Genomic DNA, 12796 nt, shown 5'->3' with positions numbered 1-12796 from the left:
GTGTGTATTTTTTTTCCCTCCCAAATAGGCTTTAAAAGCTGGGAAGAAAGTGAAACTATCTCATGAAGAAGTTATGCAGAAAATGGGTGAACTCTTTGCCCTGAGGTAGAATTTTCTCTGTAAATAAAATTAATGTATGTGTGTAACAGTCTGAAGAAGACATTCCTGTACGTGTATAGTGAAAAGCAAGCGTGTGCCCTGATGGGAAGTGCACCCACTTTCACCCCACAGATGTTAAGCCGGGGGGGGCTCTTACGCATTAGAGGCGCTTGGACTCTACTAGGACTGCCCTGCAAGAAATTCTGCATGTGCCCAGACATCACAATTAATCTACATTAAATCTACGTAAAGAAGCCCAGTAGATGTTCTTTGTGGGTAGAAAGATATGTTACAGAATTTGGGTAGTGGGAATTCTCAGTAAAAATATCTCATTGCATCTGGAGAATATAATGCTAAGCAAAATAAGCCAGTCAGAGAAAGACCAGTACCATATGATTTCACTCGTATGTGGAATTTAAGAAACAAAACAAATGAAGAAAGGGAAAAGAGACGAACCAAAAAACAGACTCTTAACTATAGAGAACAGATGCAGATGGTTTGGGGGGGTGGTTGTAGAAATAGGAGAAGGGGATTAAGAGCACACTTATCATGACGAGCACTGAGCAATGTATCGAATTGATGAATCTCTGTATCGTACACCTCGTATAACTAATATAACACTATAAACTACGTTGGAATTAAAATAATATATATATTTTATATATATTGGAATTAAATAATATATATATTAAAATAATATGTATATATTATTGCATGATATTGCTAAATAGAAGCAAGTGCTACAGGAACGTTCTCTACCGTGTGTCAACTCTGAGATACCCCGTAAGATGCCGCAGCTGTGACAGATGCTGCGACAGTGCTTTTTTATCCCAGGATTAACCTCTTACACTGAAATAACTCCTTTAGCTTTATTGGGTGTGGATTCCGTCACATTCCCTCTAGGGCGTACAGAAAAGGAAAGCAAGAGGGAAGTTAGGGCAATGACAGCTAAGTCACAGCCGACCTGTAAGACCTCATCCGTTTTAAAGATGCCGTCCGTTCTCAGAGATGGGAAGGAACGGTGTCTTAAGACTGACGAAGGACATCAGTGCATCATTTTAAAGAAGTTTCTGAGAAGGTGTTCAGTTTATTCCATTTTTGCAATTTGCCCAGGATTTATGGGATGAAACATCCTGAATCTTGGCGTGCTTCTCACCACGCAGCATCGCTCAGTGTCTTGTCCCTCCAAGTACATGGCACGAGCTGCTAGGGATCGCCGTAAAGAGTTTGAGAGTTGTTCCACATTCCCCTTAGGGATTGGCCTGGAGAGAAGCGGCCCAGGATTTCTTCACCTATGCGTTCCTCAGCTCATCTGAAGCCTTGAGCTCTCTAAGAAGTGGGGTGGAGACAGTCTCTGTCCTCTTTTGGTAATGCCAGCAGAATTTGATATGGCAGATGATAATCCTATCAAAACTCAGAAGTTAGGACTAAATATACGTAGGTTTGTGAACAGTTTCTATAGAGTCTTACTGTTCTTATCCTAAGTTTTCTCTTTACCATAAAAGTGCTTGTGTGTTATTAAAAGGAACATGGTAAATCTATGAATAGGTACACGGCAAGTTACAACATTGGGTGAAAATTTAAGTCCAAATTATGTATGGTATGATCCAATTTGTGTAAACAAACAAAAATGAATATTCATCTTTATCTCTCTGTATGCATTCCACACGTGTGTGTGCACATACACATGAATGTATGCATAGAACAGGTCTGGAAGGACACAATAAAGTGTTCATGGGGCCTGAAGGATTTGAGTTGTGTTTTAGGGTAAGAGGGCCAACTACCGTTTCCTGAGTTCTTCTCTAGGGCTTTCTTTGTTATAGTGAACAACTATTTATATGTTACTTCTGTGCCTTAAATTTTCTTTTAAAAGAAAGCATAAGCCTCTTACGTAAAAAGGTAGAAATTAAGAATGTGTGTGTGTATGTGCTTGTCCAGTGTTTGCACAAACACTGGAAGAATAGAGAGTAAGCTAACAGTGGTTCCGTGTCGTGGGTGGGAGAAAGGGGAAGATGGCAATAAGAATAGGAGTGAGATTTGTCAGTTTACCTTTTCTGTCTTTTTTATTTTTAAGGCATATGATTACCTATCCATCAAAAAATGTGTGTATCTTGCAAAGTAAATGATAACAGAAAAAAGCTCAGAAATTGAAAGCAAAATGAGAGGGGTTTTTTTTTCTAACTACTTCATAAATAACATTAACGTTAAAGATTGAGTTAATTTGGTTGCAAATTTTGAAATTCTTATGTAAATCTTTTTATTTATATATTTCTCAGAAGTATTATAAAGGTCAGCATTAACAAATATTTTCTTAAAGTACTTTGTAAAAATAAATAAAATAGGGACTGTGATTTTTAATTCAAGATAAAAGAGTTAAAATTTTTGTTTTTTTTTTAAGACACCGTATAAACTTGAGTTCAGACTTCTTGATCACTCCCGATTTCTACTGGGACAGAGAAAACCTGGAACAACTTTATGATAAAACTTGTCAGTTCCTTAGCATTACTCGTAGAGTTAAGGTATGTATTTTGCACCTTTACTGAGAAAGACACATCTCTGCTGATAATTTGGGTGACCATGTGAAAGAGTAAATGTGTTTAACTGGTTTTGGAGAAATATTTTGTTTGACTTTGATTCAGATCTCTGGATTTCCCTTTCCCCAGCTCCTAGATACAGACAGTTTTCACTACATTTCTTTATTGCATCAAAGAATATTCTGATACTTGCTCTGCAGACTAGGTAAAAGTAGTGAGAGTTTAGAGGCCTACGCTTCCTTCAGCAAGCTCTTGTCAAGTCTCAAGCAAGACTTGAACCCAAGAGTTCATGGGTCCCAGGACTGTGATCGTGGCAGCGAGAACAGATATGAATTCAAGAAAGAATCCTCTAAGACAAATCAAGCAATTGGTTCATGGGAGGCCAGGGACAGGGAAGAGTCAAGGATGACTGATGTTTGCCCATGAGTGACAGGTAGGAAGATGGCAGAACACAGACAGTTGGGGCCAGGGGAGTGGGGGAGCAAAATTTAAGATATGTTGAGAGTAAGTGGCAGGAAGCCATCCAATGAGAACCATCACGGAAGCATTTAGAAGCATGGAAGCAAAATTGAGAAGAGTGACCTAGGTATCAAGAGAATGATGAAAGCGGGTGGAGGTGGTCATGATGGAGATAAACCACGTGGGGGAGGAGAGTAGGAAACAGAATGGATGTTGTATGATGTGTGCCCATAGTTCTATGACCTTTCCTTACGTTGAGGTCCACGTAACCACACGGTCGAATGCAGAGCTGTTCTGTCACCACAAAGATCTCCTTGACCTGCCCCTTTCTGGTCACACCCCCTCCGCTCCCCACCATCCCGAACCCCTGGTATGAGTAATCTATTCTCCATCTCCATAATTTTGTCATTTTGAAAATGCTCTATAAATACAGTCATACAGTGTGCGACTTTTAAAACTGACCTTTTTTTGTTGAGCATAGTGCCCTTGCCATCCATCTAAGTTGTCACCTGTGTCAAACCCTGCCCTCCTGTGCGTTACTTAAATATTTTTTGGAATTCCATTTTGATTTATCTATCTGTATATTTTTAGTATAACTTTTCGCATAGATATTTAGTGGTTGCCCTAGATATTATATTATACATACATAGCTTATCACAGTCTACTGGTTTTAACATTTTACCAGATTAAATCAAGTACAGAAATGTGCTATCCTTTACATCCCTTTACCCTCCACCATTTACAATATAATTGTCTGAACTGTTCTTCTGCAGATACCGAGAACTCCATCACTGTTACAATTTTCGCTTTAACCATCAAATATAATTTAGAAAACTCAGGAGAAGGAAATTCTATTGTATTTACCTATATTTTTATTCTTTCTGTCATTCTTTTTTCCTTCATGATGTTCCATGATTTCTTTTATTGATTCCTTCCTGTTTCAAGAACATTTTTTAGTTATTCCTTTAGGATAAGTCTGTAGAAACAGATTCTCCTAGTTGTCCTTTCTCTGAGACTCTCTTGATTTCCCCTTCCTTCCGAAGGATATTTTCACCAGCTCTAGGATTCTGGGCTGACCATTCTCTTCCAGCACCCAAAAAATGCTGTGGCATCTAGTTCCGGGCTGCTGGGTTTCTGATGGGATAATGTGAACCTCACGTCCTTTCTTACACTCCCACACATATGTGAGGCTCTGTTCACCTGTTTTCTAGTCTGTTGCCTCTGTGTTGTTCATATGGGATAATTTCCATCGATCTGTCTTTGAGTTCATGGATTCTTTTCTTCATCACCCTCATTCTGCTGCTGAGCCCATCATTGGGTTTTTTATTTTGCTTATTGTATCTTTCAGTTCTAAAATTTTGCTATGATTCTTCTTATGCTTTCTATCTCTTTGCTGGGACTTTGGTTGTTTTTTTGAGGTTTTTTTTTTTTTTTTGGTCATTTGTTTCAAGCATGTTCATAATGCTTATTGAAGCAGTTTTATAATGACTGCTTTAAAGTTCTTGTCAGATAATTTCAGCATCTGATTTATCTTGATGTTAACATCAACTGATTATCTTTTCTCAGTCCCTCCCACTAAGTTAGTACCTCCAGTTTCCGTCATTGCCTCAAGTGTTATGTTCAAGTGTTTTTGCTTCATATACAAGGACCTTCGTGTTCTCTCCTCTTTTTCAATCTTATTTCCTACCACTTCCCCACATTCATCCTATGCCTCATCAAAAATAAATGACTTATGGGGCGCCTGGGAGGCTCAGTTGGTTGAGCATCCAGCTCTTGATTTTGGCTCAGATCATGATCTCAGGGCTGTGGGATCAAGCCCTGCATCGGGCTCTCTCCCTCCCCCAGCTTGTGCGCATAGGCCCTCTCTCTCAAACAAATAAATAAAATCTTAAAAAAAAAAAAAAATGACTTACAATTTCAGTAGCCCACCATGGCTTATGGAATGCTATGGCAGCTCTGGTATCTATGTATTTTTCTCCAGGCCAGACATTTCCCCTTGAATAACAACATTGAAGTTACCTTAGTTGTCACTGACCTATGTGGTACCAGCTACAGTTCTCACTGACCTTGTCACCACCTCTGCCTGTATGAGCAGCTTCCAGCACAGGAGAGCAGAGGTCATTGCCAGCAGTCAGGGAAAGAGGCCTATCCTTAACTATGTCACTTTTAGCTGACATGAAAAGATTGATCAGTGATACTATAAGATTCAAGTTTCAGTGGATTCCAAAATGGTTTTAGAGACTAAATGTCTAACTAGACATGATTTGACAATCCAGGTGTCTGGTCAGACATGAAAAGCATTGGACTTGCATGGTTGTGGATTGGGCTGAAGTTCCAGAGGCTCTAAAAGGGATGCCAAAAGCTTTTCAGAGTTGAGGGATCTCCTTTGATTGTATTAGTTAGCTATTACTGTGAAACGAATTGTTCCAAAACCGACTGGCTTAAAACAGCACTGTGTCAAACACTGCCTTACAGTCTATGCGTCAGGAACCCGGGTCCAGCTTAACCAGGGCCTCCGAGTCTCTCTCAAGGCTGCAGTAATCTCAGGGATCAGCTGGGATGGTGAACTTGCTAGTTAACCCATGTGTTGTTGACAAGACTCAGTTCCTCTCAGGGTGTTGGGCTGAAGCCTCAGTTCCTCACAAGCTGTTGACCAGAGGCCTCCCTCAGTTCCCTGCCCCATAGTCTTCTCTGGGGAGCAAGCACCTCCCAATGTGGCAGCTTGTTTCATCAGCCTGAGCAGGTGAGAGACGGGGGCAGAGCACTACCAAGACAGGACTCACAGTCTCTTGTAACCTAATCACAGCAATTACAGCCTATCACTTTCGTTGCATTCTTTTTGTTAGAAACAAGTCACTGGGCCCAGACCACAGTCCAGGGAAGCGGGTAGACAAGGACCTTTGGGTGGCATCTTAGAAGTCTGCCTAATACAGACTTCAGATTTTGAAAAAGGTGGAGAAAATGTTAGAAACCTACTTAGTAAGCACTATGACCCCCAACATCCTCACAGTGCTGTTATTTTAAAGATTCCCTGCTTCCTGCCACCACCAGAACTGCCAGCAAGCATCACTGGTCTCATGTTCTGAATCATCAGTAAGCCAACTCCCACTGCCACGTTGCTTGGGCAAGAAGGTTGATGCCAAAGAAATGATCTGATCTTTCACCTGGAAGGTGGCTGTTTTTGTGTCTCTCCTCCCTATACAAGATGGAATTATTGGCACCAAGTCTACAACTGAGGACACCTTGAGTGAGGAATACCTTGACAACCAAACGGTCGGCTAATTCATGGCTAAGATCCAGTGCAAACATAAGAAAAACATCAGTGAGAACAAAAGGGCTCCATAGGCTTCTCCCCCTCTACTTGTAGTATGCTGAGTACCCCCTGTCTTCCAGTATCAAGGCCAGGTTGAGACTGAGTCCCTCCATGAAAGGATTGACGTGTAACCACCGTCACACGTCAGCAGTTGGGAGAATCAGATGCTAACCCAGTCTCTGGCACCCTAGACCCGTGGAGAAAGCCCCATGCAGTGCCAGCCAGACAAGGCACTAATCCCTCTGGGTGGCTATATTTATAGCCCCAAGATTTAACATCTCCTATGAGAAGAAGTAAAATTGCATTTATTCACAGATCACAGGATCTTATATGTAGAATGTCCTGAAGAATCTACAGAAAAGCTACTACAGGGGCGCCTGGGTGGCTTAGTCAGTTGGGCGTCTGCCTTCAGCTTGGGTCATGGTCCCAGGGTCCTGGGATTGAGCCCCACATCGGGCTCCCTGCTCAGCAGGAGCCTCCTTCTCCCTCTGCTCCTCCCCCTGCTTGTGCTCTCTCTCTCTCTCTTTCTCTGACAAATAAAACCTTAAAAAAAAAAAAACTACTAGAATAAATTAGTGAATTTATCAAGGCTGCAAAATCCAAGATCACTATATAAAAAATAATTCGCTTTCTTTATACTACCAATGAACAATTGGAAAATGAAAATTATGAAATACCATTTACAATAACATCAAAACGTCAGATTACTTAGGAATACATTTTATTTTTTTTATTTTTTTTTAAAGCTTTTATTTATTTATTTGACAGAGAGCGAGAGAGGGAACACAAGTAGGGGGAGTGGGAGAGGGAGAAGCAGGCTTCCCACTGAGCAGGGAGCCCGATGCAGGGCTCGATCCCAGGACCCTGGGAACATGACCTGAGCTAAAGGCAGATGCTTAACGACTGAGCCACCCAGGTGCCCCTTAGGAATAAATTTTTTTAAAAAAGATTTTATATGTTTATTTGACAGAGAGCACAAGCAGGGGGAGCAGCAGAGGGAGAGGGAGAAGCAGGTTTCCCACTGAGCAGGGACCCCGACGCAGGGCCCAATCCCAGGACCAAAACCAGATGCTTAACGACTGAGCCACCCTAGCACCCCTCAGGAATAAATTTTTTTTTAAAGTAAGATCTGTACCCTGAAAACTACAAAACATGGCTAAGAAACTAAATGAATGAAGACATATACCTACCATGTTTGTAAAACAGACGACTCAATATTATAAAGGTGTTACTTCTGGAAATTGACCTGTGGATTCAACTCAATCCCTATCAAAATCTCAGCCGGCTTTTTTTATTTTAGAAGTAACAAGCTGAGGGCGCCTGGGTGGCTCAGTTGGTTAAGCGACTGCCTTCGGCTCAGGTCATGATCCTGGAGTCCCGGGATCGAGTCCCGCATCGGGCTCCCTGCTCGGCGGGGAGCCTGCTTCTCCCTCTGACCCTCCTCTCTCTCATGCTCTCTGTCTCTCATTCTCTCTCTCGCAAATAAATAAAATCTTAAAAAAAAAAGAAGTAACAAGCTGATTTTAAAATGTAAATGCAAGGGGCCTAAACTAGCCAAAGCAGTTTCAAAGAAAGGACAAAATTGTAGGACTTTTATTATCTGATTTTAAGACTTGAAGTAAATCAAGCTGCAGTAATCAAGATATTTGAATATTGGCATAAGAACAGACATATAGATTAGTGGAACAGAAGAGTTGAGAAATACACATATAAGCCATTGATTTTTTTTAAAGATTGTATTTATTTGAGAGAGACAGTGCACCAGCAGGGGTGGGGGCAGAGGGAAAGGGAGAAGCAGACTCCCTGCTGAGCAGGGAGCCCGATGCGGGACTTGATCCCAGGACGCTGGGATCATGACCTGAGCCGAAGGCAGACGCTTAACCGACTGAGCCACCCAGGCGCCCAAGCAATTGATTTTTGACAAATATAAATCAGTTCAGTAACGAAGGGATAATATTTTCAACAAATGGTGCTGGAACAATTGGATAGCTGAACTCTATCCTTTAATTCTCACCATTTTAAAATGGATCAGAGAGGGCGCCTGGGTGGCTCAGTTGGTTGAGCGACTGCCTTCGGCTCAGGTCATGATCCTGGAGTCCCTGGATCGAGTCCCGCATCGGGCTCCCTGCTCGGCAGGGAGTCTGCTTCTCCCTGTGACCCTCCCCCCTCTCATGCTCTCTCTCTCTCTCTCATTCTCTCTCTCAAATAAATAAATAAAATCTTTAAAAATAAAAATAATACAATGGATCAGAGACCTAAATATAAAAGCTAAAATTATAGAACTTCAGAAAGAAAATATAGGAGAAAAGCCTCATGACCTTTAGCCAGGCAAAGATTTCTTAGGACAAAAAAAAAAGCATGAATGTTGGGGGATAAACTTCATGAGTTGAACTTCATCAAAACTAAAAAACTGCTCTTTGAAAGACACTGTTAAGAATATGAAAGGGCAAGCCACAGGCTGGGAGGAAACATTTTCAGTAGACATACCCGACAAAGGACTTATCCAGCATATACAAAGAACTCTTTCTACTCAATGTTTAAAGGACAGCCCAGTTTTTTTAAATGGGCAAAAGAGGGGTACCTGGGTGGTTCAGTTGGTTAAGCAGCTGCCTGTGGCTCAGGTCATGATCCCGGCATCCAAGTGTAGGGCTGTCTGCTCAGTGGGGAGCCTGCTTCTCCCTCTGCCCCTCCCCCTGCTCACTGTCACTCTCTCGCTGGCTCTCTCTCTCAAGTAAATAAATAAAAATTAAAAATAAAAATAAAAAATATATATAAATGGGCAAAAGATTTGAACAGGCACCTCACAAAAGAAAATAATGTAAATGGCCCAATGAGCATGAAAAGATGTTCAACATCCTTGTTCACCAAGGAAGTGTGATTAAAACTACAATGTGATTTCACTACATACCCATTAGAATGGCTGAAATTTAAAAGACTAATGCCAAGTGTTAATAAGGATGTGGAGCAACTGGAACTTCATTACTTGTGGGAATATAAATTGGTACAACAGCTTGGCAGTTTTTCATAAAATTAACCATTGTCTTACTAAAGGAGTCAACAATTCTACTTCTCTATTTTACCCAGGAGAAATGAAAACACATGTCCTCACGCTGTCATACACAAATGTTCACAGAAGCTTTATTCATAATAGCCCAGAACTGGAAGCAGTCAGGTGCCCATCTGTAGGTGAGTGGATAAACAAATTGTGGCATATCCATACAGTGAATACCACTCAGCAACAATAAGTTAATTACTGACCCATGCCACAACATGGGTGAATATCAGAATCATGCCAAGTGAAAAAATCTAGACACAAAAACATGTGCTATTGTATTTATGGGATCTAGAAAGGTAATTCGAATCAATAGGTACAGAAAGTAGATCAGTGATTCCCTGGAGCTGGGGAGGGGGTGAGTGGATGGGACTATAGTTTCCAGAGGAGCACAAGGGAACTTTTGGGGGTGATGGAAATGTTGTGTGGGCAGTTACAAGGGTATCCATTTGTCAAAAGTCTTCCAATTGTGTACTTAGAATGGCTGCATTTTATCCTACGTAAATTATGCCTCAGTAAAGCTCATTTGAAAATAAAGCATCTTGTGAGAATTCTGTAATAACAGACTAAACAAAAACATCAGTGTTGATGAGACACATTCACTGGGGACAAATTGGAGAGCACTGAGTTACTGCTCTTGGATGTCTCTTTTTCTCTTGGAATGGAGACTCGTGATGGAATCATGATCAGTGTGATGAGGTATAAAGTCACTGCCACCAAGCAGATGCAGACCTTCTCTAGCTCTTCTGATCCTCAGCCTGCTGTGCTTACCTGAGTCAGTAAAAGTGGCTGAGCAATAACCAAGATAACCAGCTGCTTCCCCAGCCCATCCTGTCTTCCCTCAAATCATGGTTCTGTAATACTGATGTCCAAAGTGTCCTTCACATGTCCCTCGTGGACAAGACTACAGAAAAGGAGAAACAAGATCATGGTCACCAATTATGAAGGTGGTTTGAAGGTGTTGTTCAGAGGAGAAGTATAAAGATAAGGATGTCTTTCAAGAACTTACTCAACATGAGTGGTACGTCAACAGGAATGCCAGAGTTGAAGATAAGAAAGGTCCAAGCGGGATCAATAATGAAGACGAAGTACAATGAAATAATCAACCAGCAGGACAAAAATCAAACTGCTAAGAAGGAAGGGGAAACCGGGACAAAGTGCCACTGCATCATCACTCTGCTAACCCAGGAGGGACACCTCCAGTGGAGACACCATTGGAGGGCTGATTGAGTAGCCCAGAGAGCCGGTGGGTGGAGTCCAGTCAGTCCCCAAATTGGAAAAGTCCTGGAACAAGTCAGTTCTGTGGCAGTTTTTTAAAAAAATCTCATATGAACTAGATATAATGAAAGTACTTCTGGCTTCTCAGTCCTTAACTCAGTGCATTGGGAGAATGCATACATTGCAGTTAATCAGAATAAAAATTAGAGTCTTTTTAAATTTCACACCATCATAGATCCATCTGTAGCTGATTTCCAAGTTGATATGATTTGATTCGTTTGGTACCTTTGAGCCAGGACCATCCCTGGTTGCATTTTGCCTAATGAGCCCAAGTGTCACGTCCTTGGGCAGGTTTCCCATCTGGTCTGTGCCTCTGTGCTTATGGAGTACTTTGTACGAATCCCTCTCGTGCAGCCCTTACACACTGCATCTTCGTGTTCTGATCACGTGTACAGACCGGGTTCCTGGTGAGGGCCTTCTTCCGGTTCATAGACCGCCACCTTCTTACTGTGTCCTCACGTGGCAGGAGAGAGAGTGCTGTCTCGTGGCCCCTCCTCTTCCTGTAAGGACCCTGATTCCATCACACTAATTCATCCATGCCCTCATGACCCCTTCTATACCTGATCACCTCCCAAATGCCCCATCTCCAAATACCAGCACCTTAGGGATTAGGGTTCCACCATAAGAATTTAAGGGGGACACAAACATTAATTCCATAATACCAGCAGTCCCTGAAACTCCACTTTATTTTTTCTTTAGGAGCTAAAATTCAAGATTCATTTTAATTATCTTTATAAATTACATATTTCTACCACATCTTTATTGGATTCTAAGTTAGGAACTGGGGCAAGATAGCTAAAAGTAGAAGAAGCAATGTATTAGGGGGGAAAGGGACTTATAGGAAATTGGAGCTACACTCGTGGGATTCCCCCTCTCCTTCCTTAAAGCAGCAAAAGGGATAGAAGCTACTTTCCTCCTAAAGATCTAAATATATGATGGGCACACCAGAGACGGAGGGATTATTTGGCTCATGGGCCCAGAGGGCAAGGGATGTGGATTGGGACCTCTAGCGGGTAGATGGCTGCGGGGCATGATGGCCACATGGGTTTGAACTACATTTCACTTTATCTAATGGACTTGGACATTCTGTTTCTGAAAACTCATTACATAGCAACTAAAACTTTCGCTCATCAGAATTCCTTTGGTAACTGACAGTTTTTATGGAACTCTCCTCACATCTCACATCCCACTGAATCTGTCTCCCCTTTAGCAGAGGTACCCAATTATCATTACCGTTGCCACCTTCGTGGCTTGATTGAGTTGTTACACCTAATTGTTCTTCATTTCCCAGGCCCACTCTGAGCCATCTTTTTGGTGTTAAGTCTTCCACGAGTTACCAAGCATACTTAAAAGTTCCCAGACTATGCTTCTCAGTGTATTTTCCTTTTTTTTTTTTAAGATTTTATTTATTTATTTGAGAGCGAGAGAGAGCATGAGCAGGGGGTTGGAGGGGTGAGGGGGGAGAGAGAAGCAGACTTCCCATTGAGCAGGGAGCCCAATGCGGGGCTCGACTCCAGGACCCCGGGATCATGACCTGAGATGAAGGCAGATGCTTCACCGACTGAGCCCCGCAGACGCTTGTCTCAGCAGCACTCCTCTTCGGTTCCATGACTTCCGCTCCCATGTTTTCCTGATGATTTTCAAATACGTACCTCAGTGCTCTGCTTGCCTTCCAGGTGTTTCCCGTTGCCTACTAAATCGCACACGTCTTCCACACTGACATTCCACACTGACATATCTCGTAGTGTCCCTTTGAGAGTCAATTCTCTGAGTCACTCCACACTAGAATGTCGGCTCCCTGAGATCAGAGACCAACATTATTTTCTTCCCTGTTATCTTCCCAGTTCTCACATAGAGCACATGCTCAGTAAATATTTGTAGAATTAATCGGTGATTAAGATTTCAAAATGAACCCAGAAAACACTGAACCTTCTCTATTCTCCCTTTCGGCTTGTGGCAGGACCACTGGCCTCCTCCCTCTGTCAGTCAACCAGAAAACTGAAAGGCATGGTGGTTTCCTCTTTCTCCTTCACCCTCCACGTCCAGTCACACTGCCCTTTG

The 12796-nt window shown here is 42.1% G+C and overlaps 1 protein-coding gene across 4 annotated transcripts in view; it reads left to right on the top strand.

Annotated features, from left to right (window-relative positions):
• Positions 1-12796, top strand: part of RMND1 (required for meiotic nuclear division 1 homolog) — a 42581-nt gene that overhangs the window by 24614 nt on the left and 5171 nt on the right. For all 4 annotated transcript variants that reach the window (XM_034991020.1, XM_034991017.1, XM_034991016.1 and 1 more), the window contains 2 exons: positions 29-105; positions 2498-2618. In XM_034991020.1, coding sequence (XP_034846911.1) covers positions 29-105; positions 2498-2618 — 198 coding nt within the window. The remainder of the gene's footprint in view (positions 1-28; positions 106-2497; positions 2619-12796) is intronic.

The sequence above is a fragment of the Mirounga leonina genome, unplaced genomic scaffold, assembly GCF_011800145.1.
Source record: "Mirounga leonina isolate KUSES-001 unplaced genomic scaffold, KU_Mleo_1.0 Mir_53, whole genome shotgun sequence".
NCBI classification, from domain to species: Eukaryota; Metazoa; Chordata; class Mammalia; order Carnivora; family Phocidae; genus Mirounga; species Mirounga leonina.
This window is presented reverse-complemented; position numbering and strand designations above follow the sequence as displayed.